General features: G+C 41.6%; 1 protein-coding gene across 3 annotated transcripts in view; it reads left to right on the plus strand.

Moving 5' to 3' along the window:
- PLEKHG1 (pleckstrin homology and RhoGEF domain containing G1) overlaps window positions 1-12,451 on the plus strand; it is an 84,120-nt gene that overhangs the window by 28,003 nt on the left and 43,666 nt on the right. For all 3 annotated transcript variants that reach the window (XM_040965485.1, XM_040965482.1, XM_040965483.1), the window contains exon 2: window positions 3,772-3,872. In XM_040965485.1, coding sequence (XP_040821419.1) covers window positions 3,772-3,872 — 101 coding nt within the window. The remainder of the gene's footprint in view (window positions 1-3,771; window positions 3,873-12,451) is intronic.

Raw genomic sequence — 12,451 nt, forward strand, 5'->3', positions numbered from 1 at the left:
GGCGGCAACTTTGCCCGCTGCACCCTGGTCGTTTTCGTATTATAACTTATCTTCTCTATCACGTTAAGCAGGTTATAGCGGTGGGTGTTTGGTGCGGCAGTTATGCCTTGTGGGATGCTCCTGTTCTGTATCCAAGCGCCTGGGTTTGAGTCCCACATGCATTCCTCCCAAGTAACTTCCTGCTCATGGGAAACCATGGGGGTAGCAGGTAATGGCTCAAGTTGTTGGGTCCCTGCCACTCACGTGGGAGACCCAGACTGAGTTCACAACTGCTCGTGTCAGCTCGATCCAGACTTCACTGCTGTGGGCTTTTAGAAAGTGAACAAGCTGGCAGGAGCAACCCCTCTCTCTCTCTCTTTCTCTCTTTCTCTCTCTCTCTCTTGCTCATTTGCTTTCAAATGAATAAGTAAATGAATTTTTTGAAAGGTTAAGATGATATGTTTTGTATACATGTGTTTGTACTTTAAACTAGGTTGCAGTTTTTTAGATATTATTTCAGAGGAGCATGTTGATGGAGGAGTCTTAAACAGCATTTTTTCAGGGCCTCTTGCAGAAAGAAGGTACATTGTCATTGAGGGCATTGTATTTGGCTCCTGTTCCAGATCTTTCCAAGGAAAGGAATCTCTATAGGGTCCTTTCTACAACATCTAGACCAGGGCTTCGCCAACTACTTAGGGTCAGGCATGCATGTGCACATGCTTTCCAATCTGTCACATGCTGATTCTTCTGTAACAATAGTTACTAGAAATATGAACCAGAAAAGTTAAACAAAACGCAAGATAAATTTCATCGGATTCAGCTAATAACCAATCATTCTGTCAAATGCCTGTAAACTTTTCTCCCTGCTTCCTTTCAACTTCTGCACTTACCTCATTGCAGATCGGCAGTGTTTGCTAACTGGCTCCTATGTGTCTTGAACACCTTGGCACAGCACCACAAAAGGCACTACGTGAGCATCTTTAGTATCAGACGTTACAAAGGATGTGGCAATTAATAAGAGGAGGACACTCATGTGCAGATTTTATAATGATGGCGATCTTAGGGACATCATCTCATCAGAAAACCCACGTGTTAAGGGAAAGTTGAAGACACAGAATGGAAAATGATTTGAGAATGAAAAATGTGTGTGTGTGTCCTAAGACTCATTGCCTTTCTCTTTCACACCAGAGTGAAATTTTTTCATGCTGCTGGAGAATCATTTTTAGTGCAACAGTTTTAAATTGATTCTTCATCATGAACAGCAGGATCACCATAGCTGCACACATATACCAATAAAACTAATATTAGCTATCTAATGATAGGTCCTAATAAATTTCATTGGGGTCTTAACCCTGTCATTTTGGGCACAGAATGCACTGTTATTATCACTGAACTTCAAGCCTCTCATTTTGGCTTCAGATGATTACAGCTGTGAATGCAGGACATGCTACAGTAGTTTTCAGTAACTGGGTTGGGTTCAGAGTTCCATATTCAAATGACTTCACTGAGATCAGAGGGAACAAGTTGTGGCCATGTGACTTTGATCTGTTTTCTGGAGTGACCTACAAAAATTTGGACTCCTAACGCTGTATTTTCTCAATAATTTCAGCAAACGAGCAGCTTTGAACATCTCATTTCACTACCCTAGAGCCTGAGGGTTGTGAAACCCTTCCAGCTGGAGTGGAGCCATCCCCAGCTGGCAGCGAGCCATGGCTCTCTGTCTCTAACCCCAGATGAAATTCTTCAAGTCCCTTCACTCACACCTTTCTCTCTCATGAAGGATTATGGACCGAACTTCTGCATGTGGACAAGCTTCACACTTGAAGTGAGCAAAGGATGGTCCATTCTCCCTTTAACCCCCATCCCTTCCATGTAGGTGCAGCCCAGCCAGATCCTTTTGTTTTTCTGTCTCAGTGTTGCATACAGGGTATCCTCCTATAAAGTCTGGTTTAATACAATCCAACATAAGCACTTAATCCATGCAAGTTGAATATTTTGCACATACATAATTTAATGGAAATATTGGTGAATATTTTGTCTTTAAAGTATGGGTTGTACATATTTTTCAACCTGTGCAGTTATCTCTGGCCTTTCTTCATTTTTCTTCTTTGGGCATTAAGTGTCTCCCATGCAGGTACTTACTGTTCTATTCATAACTCAAAGAAGAATAGATCTTGATATTGTGGGGTTTTAATGCCAACTTCACTTAAGCCTGATTTAGTTTATTCAAAAGAAAAAGCTATTACCACAGAGCCTCTTTAAAGAAAACACTTAGGAATATTGGTTCACACGTATAATGATTTTAGTATGAAAGAAGAAAAATTTATTTGATGCTAGCTGTGAAATGTGCTACTGAAGAAAGTTAATAGTATAGCCCTGTTTTTCAGGAATACAAAGATGTGAGAGAATGAATGTGAGTGATTAAAAGGGGGTATAGGAGTGGGAGTTGGGCCAGTGTTCCAGATGCTGTTGGGAATGGCTGCATTTCCTATCAAGTGCATGACTTCAGAAACTTACCTACTTCCGGTTCCAGCTTCCTGCTCATACGCACTCCAGCAACAGCAGGTGATGGCTAAAGTTCCTGAGATGCTGCTGTCCACTTGAAAGACCTAGCCTGGGTTGTGTGTGTCTGGCTTCAGTCTGGCTTCATTCGCCCCAGCTATTGCAGGCATTTGCAGTGTGTGTGAACCAGTGAAGGGGGGAGAATTCTTTGTCTCCTGTCTCTGTTTTTCCAACGGAAAAGGTGTGCGAAACAGTGACTTGCTGGTTCTTAAGTTTGAGCTTCGGCTTTTACCCATAGCGCATGCCATGTTTGCTGCAGGAGGTTGGCAGGTGGTTCTGGTGGTAGGATGAGCATGATCTGGGGACATTTTACAGGGTTGCTTCCTCAAGCGCCGTGTTGCTGTGTTGCTGTTGGTCGGGAGCCATTCTGCATTGTTCAGCCCCGGGGAAGGGGATTGTATTTATTTTTTATTTTACGTTATTTCAGCTGTTTTCACTTTTTTCTTTATTGTTGTCTCGCCTCCTACAGAGTTCCTTTGCAAGCACGTTGCTAGGGTAGGGGAAGTGCTCTGCCATGAGCAGAACCTTTCTCAGCAGGCCACATAGCTGCTTAGGCACGTCAGCTTAACCTGCTGTGGGTCTGAACCCACACTGCATCTGTTTCGGAGCTGGTTCTCCGTTAAAATGTGTAAAACCACTTCCAAGATGTCCGTGATCATGTTGGCTCAAGTGAAACACGCTTAATTTTTTTTTAACTTTTGGGAAATAAGTTGATATTTAAGATTAAGCTTAGTTTTATACTTTAACAAATGATAGTTTTCTGACTCAAGATGTTTAATTCTGTCACATTTTAGAATTTGTATTGCCACTTTCCTACTGTATAAATTTCAGAATGTCTTTTTCACCATACATATGTGTGTGCATGTGGGGTATGTGTGTGTGTGTGTGTGTGTGTGTGTGTGTGTTGATCAGTCAAGGAAATAGTAGGTGATGTTATGTCAAAATTCTGGCATTAATGGTCATTATCTTGTACTTTATCCATCAAGGGAAACTGTAGAATGTTTTACAGGTATATATTATAAATGTTACACTCTCCTTGCTGAAAGTTCTTGTATAAATAGGTATGTATCATCATCATTATTAACAAGAAAATAGCCATATTCTCAGAGCTAAGGAGCACTTTGGTATCATAATCATTTGAAATACAGAGGAAAGATGAATCATGCATAATGAACACATACTTTGGTAATGCCAGGAGTGTTTAACACGTGCCTCCTATTGATTCCACAGGACTACCTTGCCTGCATCAGGGACCAGACCAGACTTCCCCTGGGGACTGAAGAGAGAGCCTCCCTCTTTGGAAATATCCAGGATATCTACCATTTTAATAGGTAAGCTTATTTTCAAGTGACCATTCGCACTTGGCCACATTACAAATGCTCTCTAACATGGAAAGCAAAACCATCAGCAGGACCCCCTCAATCTGGGCCCCTTTTGTGGATACTCGTTCCCCAAAGTTTTCTTCCTGAAGTGTCCTAGTTCTCTCCATCCTTATGGCTCAGAAAAGAGTCCTCAGTGCCCTGAAAGGGCAGTGACATCTGACTTCTCTTTTTCTTTTGCTCATCGCCCTCATGAGTGTCAATCATACTTCATGGTAGAGCTTTATATTATTACATTTGCCACTCTTTCACCCCCTCCCCACGCAACCCTCCGAACACTCCTGCACAAAGACAAATATGGATTTCATTACAGCCCAAGTGTCTGCAACATCTTCTAGCCCATAGTAGGCATTCAAGCATTTATTGAATGAATGAATGAATGAATGAGTAAAATAAAAAGGTAACTCCCCCTCCGTAATTGCTGTGTCCATGAGCTCATACACATAAAGTCCCAGTTCACCAGCAGAGAAAGCAGCAGAATGTCAGCCAGCAATGATGGCAATTTTGTTGTAGTGAGATTCCAGCCTGGTCTGCCACGCTGTGACTCGACTGTAAGGCAAGCTAAGTCCCATTTGCGTACTAACATGGGTGAGTGTCAGTTGCTTGGGGACAGGATCGAAATCTTCTGCTGCTTTTGAATTCCTACTAACTAGTGCCGGCATGGCATGTGTTCCTGGAGTTGAGTCAACTCACCCTTTAATTCTGAAAATGTAGGATGGGGAAATGCCAGTGCTGGACTAGATTTCTCTTGTATTTAACTGCATCAATTTCTCAGACCAGTGTGTGTGTTCTGAGTCACGGCTCTCACCTGTGCACCTGAGTCACCTGGGACATTTTTTTTTTTCAAAAATAAGGTGGCACTGGATCCTCCATCCAGAAATTCTGATTACTTGATCTAGTGTGATGCTAGGGCATCAGGATTTTTCAGATATCTTTGGGTGTCTGTAATGTACAGCAACAAGTGGAGTAACAGGGCCCGGCATGATGGCCTAGCGGCTACAGTTCTCACCTTGAATGTGCCAGGATCCCATTTGGGCACTGGTTCTAATGCCGGCAGCCCCGCTTCCCATCTAGCTCTCTGCTTGTGGCCTGGGAAGGCAGTTGAAGACGGCCCAAGACTTTGGGAGCCTGCACCTGTGTGGGAGACCCAAAAGCAGCTCCAGGCTCCTGGCTTCAAATTGGGTCAGCTCTGGCCATTGTGGCCACTTGGGGAATCAATCAATGGACAGAAGATCTTCCTCTCTGTCTCTCCTCTCTGTATATCTGCCTTTCCAATAAAAATAAATAAACATTAAAAAAAAGAGGTGGAATAACATTAGGTAAATGAGTTCAACAAGACAGAGGGGGCGCATAAAAAACTAGCTTAAGGATTCCCAAACCTGTGTGTTCATCACTAATTCTCCACAGGTGAGTTGGCCCCCAGTTAGCACTCAGTAGGTAAAGATGCTGTGAGCCCCTCTGTGGCTTCTGTGTGCACAGGGAGAATGGCACTGTTCCCTGGAAAGAAGTGAGAGCTCCAGATGCTGGGAGACCTCTGGCCCCAGCCCTCTGTGGCTTGGCTACACATTTCTGGTGCTGGAGGACTTTATTATTTATGTAGGGCTTCATTTGTGCTGAGGTCCTGGTGTGTGCGATGTATCTCCCCTGGAGCCATATCATGTTGGCCTCTCTGGTTCAGCCACAGGCTCATCCACCAGGGTACAACCCTGTTTTCCAGGCCACAGATCATGAAGTTGTGGCTAACTCCATTGGGAGCTTTTACTCCCTGTAGGTAAAATCTTCACATGTTCTGAATTTAAAGAAGGGAAGGAATGATTTAGCAAAAAGGAGCCATTCCATTGGAGTCCAGCCTAGCAAAACTGATTGATGGAGAAGACCTTTACATTACTGGGTGGATTCTCTCCATCTTTGTTGATTCTGAAAGTCTAATATGTCTCAAATAAGACTGAGTCAGAGGGACTGGGTACTGTGAGGATGGTACGCCATCACAAGCCATGAACATTGTGCATGTTCCCTATGTAGATCCTGCATATAGCCCTCAAATGTGCATTATCTCATTTAATCTTTGTCACTCCATGCAATATCACATAAGCATTTTGAGCATTTTTAGACCAGAATCAGTCTAACAGTGTTGGAAGTCCTTTACTCAAGGACCAGCACTGAAAGTCCAATCTGGTCCATTTGACTACTTGGTTTTGTCAAATCTCTAATTCACTCACTGTATCTTCTTTGAGTCATGCAGTTAACTGTTATGTTTTGACCCCAATAGTTAGCATTTACTTGTTCTTAAATCTAAATTTAGAGCTTAAATGTCTTTGATATTGCTATATTAGTTACATAAAGTATCGATATGGCTTTATGTTAATGCTTCATATGAATTCTCTATACCCAACATCATTTGATTTCAAGAAACAATTATCTTGCAGATCTATCACTGGGACTTGCAACAATATATTTTCAACTTCCCGTTACTATTGCAGGTCCAGATTTTTTCAATATAATATAATAATACTGTTGCCAAATACACAAGACTTAAGTCTCTAAATTAAAGAGAGTAAAAAGGAATAGTTTTCTGCTGGCCTGAAAAATTCAACAAATTTATTTCAGGAAATATTTCCAGAACACAGAAAACTATAGAGTTGATACAGTAGACAGTAGTGAACTATCTCCAACTTTACTAAAGTTTTTCTTTGTGCTATACAAAAGGACCTCAAAAAGTTGATGGAAAGTGGAATTAAAAGCTAAAATGGAAAAAAACTGAAATCTGTGCACAGTTGTTTCACAATGTATATTTTTATATACTTTTTGAAGACCCTTCATGTTCACTTTACAACTTTTTTTGAATCAGAGGATTACAGATAATGTCGCAGCCATTTTTATGCCCTTTCCCAGAGGTTCTGTGATAAGTGACACACTGACGTGCTGGCAAAGTGATTTTTCAGAGTGTGATGAGGGAGGGCAGACGCAGAATTCATTTCCAAGATTTGCCCATTTCTGTGATGGAAACCTTGATCACAGCAGATTTCAAGGATCCGTAGCATTAAATTAAGCACTAATTCATTCAGATGTACACGAAACGGCCATCAGTGGGCTCAGTATGGCACCATAATGTTGAAGTTGCTAATACATGCTAATTGGTGGTCTTCATGGATTATAACTTAAAAGATTATATAGAAGATTACAACTATCCCTTGTCTTTTAAGATTAACATAATTTTTATTATAAAAGAAGTTGTATAATTTGAATATCCTCTGTATTTTTTACAGTAGGGTTTTTGGATGCATTTCATCTCAATTCTTAAATACATTTCATTTTTCTTCTAAAAGCCTCAAGTTTTTCCTCTTCATATTTGTCCTGAATCTTCATGGAGTTGAGGGATAAATGATACCTGATAGAGAACCCAAATTTCTGTTTTCATACAGCCATTCAGTGGCCACACCACGGGTTATAGACTGATTTATGTAGCTATATTGCTCACCTGTCAAGTTTGTCTGGATAAGTTGGCTGTTCCTGGGGGCTGGGGACTGTGTTCCCTTGCATTGTTCTGTTTTTCCAGGCTTTTGTCTATTTGTCCATCAAATGTTTTCTATTAAACCCGGCTTGTTTGTCAACACTGGTTAGTTTTATTTTTTTTATTCTGAATTGTGAAGTAATTTCTTCCTTAAAATTAATTGGTGAAGTTCCATGAAGCATTCTTTTGGGATTTTTAAATTAGAAATGCATTAAATTTCTAGACTAATTTTGTCAGAATTATTGCTTTATGCTGAGTCATCCCATGAGAACCATATTCAATTGAGTCTTTAAATGTCCTTTAATTGTGTTTGATAATTTCCACCTCACATTCATACTTGCCTCTTTTGGATAAATGTCCAAAATAAATTTCCTAGATATAGCATTGGATATCTTTTCGATCATAGTATTTTTCTAATCTTTAGTTAGATACTATTCTTATGTAGAGGAATACTTTAATTTTTATATGTTGATTCTATAACTGACTTTCTAAGCCTTCACCATTGATTCAAATAATAATGTATAAATTTTCTTGGATCGTTATGTCGGCAACAATGTTAATCTGAAAGTGGAACTTTTTTTCTTAATGAAAGTTCTCCAACCCCATATGCCTTGTCTTATTGTTCTATCAGTCAGGAATTTAATTTGAATCATAGTAGTACTAAAAGAAACTCTACCTGGTCATACAGTTTGACTTGTTTGCATTTTTAAAGAACCCTTTTTATACATTTCCACAAATGACAGTAATAAATGACTTCTTTTCTTCTACTGTCTTTTGTTTGGTATGTGACTAGATTTAAATTATTATTTCATAAATTCTTCTATCATGTTATGGAATGCAGTTGAGACTTGGTGTTTTGTTTTGCTTTTGGTTGCCAAGTCTTTTTTTCTTTCTCATAATCCCTAGGATAGCCTAGAAATTTAAGACTTTGGTTTGGTGTCAGAAATAAATCCACAAATGGTCAGGAAACTAAGCTGGTCCAAAAAAAAAAAAAGAAAAGAAAAGAAAGAAAAACTCTCTCCCCAATTTAACAAGTCGCCCAAATCATTAAGCTTCTATTCTTGTTAACCAAAGAAGAAATACCAACTTTAAAAAATACAGTATCCTTATTTTGAAATAAGGAATGGTTACTAAACTTCAATTTGAAGATTTAAGAATAAACAGTAAAGAAATGAAGAGCACTTCTCCATTTTTATTTCCTGTTTGTAAGTGGGGTTTTTTTTAGCAGATTAAAATCATGCAAGCTATCTCTTTTATTCTGAAGATTAAGGTGAAAATGCACTTTTCCCTTTAACCATCTCTTTTGTGCAGTCCCCGTATTTCAGAGCTAGGTTTCATGGTATGGAATGAATGACAACATTGCATAACTGAAGTTGGTAAGTTATGTAACCAGGAAAGAGAGGGACTGCTCTGAGAATTCTGATCAATGTGCAGTTAATTTTGTTTGAGGAAGTAAGTAAAACCTGAGGTGTGTGTGTGTGTGTGTTTTCAAATAAACTGAAAATCACCTAGCCCCTGCTTTTTTTCCTCTTGGTGTGTCATTTAGAAAGTGCATCATGTGACACACAGGACAACAATGTGGACACGTTTCTTTTTAGGGCATTCATGCCACCAAAATACCTCAATGACTGTGCAGTGGTAGACATGTTTCTTTTTTTTTTAAGATTTATTTTTATTATTTGTTTATTGGAAAGGCGGATATACAGAGAGGAGAGACAGAGAGGAAGATCCTCCGTCCGATGATTCACTCCCTAAGTGAGCCACAACGGCCCGATGCCATGCTGATCCAAAGCCAGGAGCCTCTTCTGGGTCTCCCATGTGGGTGCAGGTTCCCAAAGCTTTGGGCCGTCCTTGACTGCGTTCCCAGGCCACAGGCAGGGAGCTGGAAGGGAAGCGGGGCTGCCGGGATGAGAACCGGCGCCCACATGGGATCCCGGGCGTGCAAGGCAAGGACCTTAACCACTTGCACCACTGCGCCGGGCCCGGTAGACATGTTTCTACCTACAACCTTCATTCAAGCTGCATTTTTAATGCTGGTGCTAATACATTGGAGAAAGCCAATGGAACATTCTGTTCTCACAGGCACAGCAATCTGGAAGCTACAAGAGAAAATGCCAGCTAACCTAGCTAGATAATGGGAAAAGGAAGTGCTGCTTAGAGTCCACTGTGGACCGGAAGGGACAAAGCCCATTCCTTAGTCTCCTGTAACATAAAGCAGCGGGGCCCTCAAGGTCATTAATATAGTTCCTGCCTTCAAGTTCACATCACTGGTCAGGGAAAAATCCACGAGCAGCTTATTCTGTGAACAGGAACAGAGCTTCCTCCAATTGAGATCTGAGCTCCGTAGGAAAGCTGATAATTTTCTTTATCCCTGTCTTCCACAAAAATGAGGAAATGTTGAGAAAAATCACTCAGGGAAAAAAGAAAATATTTAAATCCTCAAGGCCAGATGATTCTGATTTAATTTTGGCTTTCAACACCAACCACTGTCTATGGTTACGCCTTCCACCTGTGTCCGTGTACATCAGCTACTCTGATGCATGGTAAAATTTTTGTCTCTGCCTCATTAGGAAGTAACTTGAGGAGGTCAGTCTTGCTCTGTTCCTTGTGCAGTGTCTTCAGGGGTTGATCTGTCCCATTATGGGCCCTAGATGGGCTTCCATCACAGGTGGCATATTTTTTATGAAGATTTGTGAATTTGCAAGCCATGGTGACAAAAAGAGAGACAGAAAGGAAGAGACCTTCCATCTGCTTGCTCACTTCCCTAAATGACTCCAGTGACCAGGGCTTGTTCAGGCAACAGTCAGAAGCTCAGAACTCCATCTGGATCTCCCAAATGGGTGGCAGGAGCCCAAGCACTTGGGCTATCTTCAGCTGCCTTCATGGCAGAAGACTGGATAAGAAGTAGAACAACCGGGACTCAAATTGGCACTGTATGGGATGCTGGCACTGAAAGTGCTGGCTTAACCTTTTGTACTACAAATGCTGGTCCTACTGGCATGTTCTGATGGTGTGTTGTCTTCCTGTATCCCCACTTCCTGTGTGGCATTCTTTGGGCCACAGTGGCTCCCTTCCTATAGCTCACCCAGAAACAGAGCAAACTCATTCTGTGCTAGACTAAACTCCCCTTTCCTTTTCCTTTTCTTCTTTCCTTTTTTCTTCTTCTTATTTTCCTTTATTCATCTCTCTCATTTTAAAGATTACTTGTTTTTATCAGAAAGGCAGATTTACAGAGAGAAGGAGGAGAATAGGAAGATCTTCCATTTTGCTCATTCACAATCCTAGTGGCTGCAGTGGCTGGAGCTGAGCTAATCTGAAGCCAGGAAATGGAAGGGCCTCCTCTGCGTCTCCCACATGAGCGCGGGATCCCAAGGCTTTAGGCTGTGCTCTATTGCTTTCCCAGGCCTCAAGCAGGGAGCTGGATGGGAAGTGGAGTAGCCAGGAAATGAACTAGTGCTCATATGGGATCCCCAATGCTTGCCGGGGGAGGATGAACCAAGTGAGCCATTGTGCTGACCCCTCACTCCCCCGTTTCTTATATGGCTTGCTTTCCAGGTCTTCTTCCCTCAGATACCACCTCCTCTGAGAGCCTTCCATGACGGCCCTGATTCTTTCCAGTCCTGCTTAGCCTCAGATGCTCTCCTTCACATTACACTGTATTCCCTCCCTGTCACTTATTACCACGTGACAGTGTAGTACAAGTTTTCTTGCTGATGTATTCACCTGTGGTTCATATTTAGGTGCATGTGACAGGGCCTCTGTCCCGCTTTCCACTTCCTTTCTCTTCCCAGGGTCTCTAACACTGCCTAACATGGGAGTCTTTCAGTAAGTTTTGTTCAAGGGCAAGAGAACAGCTACTAGGATAGTGTTACTAGGATGGCAGCCCCTCGGGAGAAAAAGCACTAGAAAAATCCGTGGCTCTTTCCTTGCAGTTCCCATTCTGTGGAGCCTATCATTTTATGGAGCATATTGTTTTTTTTTTAAACACCATGAAGAAAATCTGGCGAGGTAACAGTGCATGGTAACAGCACCATAGGAAAGACTCCACCATCCCGTAGATTCTGGGTCTTGAGTCTGTCAGGAAACAAAGCCTTCCTAAGACACGGACATGCAGGCCCAGGGTTCAAGAGCTGGGGTTGTTCGCCATTGGCTACTTGTATTTTGTGAGGAAGTAATTAAGGGTTGAACTGGAAGGCATCTGGAATTCTTGAGCAATAAATGCTGACCATCATTTCATAGGAAAGGTGCATCTGGACTTGGGTGGGTCTCTCAAAACACTTCCTCCTGCAATCAAATCCACTCTGGAAATGAAATTAAAATTTGACCTAACATAGGGAACTTACACCTGAGAATAAACATGAGGAAGTCTGCACACAGTTCTTCCTTGCTTGCAAGGTGGATTTTACAAGGCCCTCCTGAAGAGTCTCAGGGGTCATTGGACCACACTGGAGAACCATTGCTTGAAGTCAATTTCTACATTTTCAGGTTGGCTCAGAAGGAGTAAAAAGACTCATCCCTGAAGCCTATCATCACAGAGTTTCAGAATTATACAAACTTTATTAATTAAAAACAGACAAAACCAACCACATAGAACCCAGTGGGAGGATGAGAATGGTGTTGGATAGTTGGTAGCAGCACTAGCGCAGTAAGGTGACAGGTCCTGAACACGCAGAATGATTCCCGATGAAGAGTCCTATATCCATTGTGATTAGCTGCCAAATGCAAAGGGAGAATGTTTAAGCAGGAATAATCTCAGAAAACTTACCTCCTATTTTACCCATATCAGAAAACGACAGGTACTTTCATCTCCATACCTGGACAATGGGACCTAGAAAGCAAGGGAACCCAGCACAGCAGAGTGGCGAAGGCCATGGTTGGGACCAAGTTGGAGACTTGGAGAATTGCTTGTGTCAGATGAAGCAGAGGAGCTCCAGGGGAGGCTAACAAGAAAGAAATGCAATGAGAGAGAGTCTCATGTTTGGACACAGTGAGATGAGATTTATGCTTTTGGCACACAGTT

The sequence above is a fragment of the Ochotona curzoniae genome, unplaced genomic scaffold, assembly GCF_017591425.1.
Source record: "Ochotona curzoniae isolate NIBS_2020 unplaced genomic scaffold, NIBS_Ocur_1.0 scaffold_3890, whole genome shotgun sequence".
Taxonomy (NCBI): Eukaryota; Metazoa; Chordata; class Mammalia; order Lagomorpha; family Ochotonidae; genus Ochotona; species Ochotona curzoniae.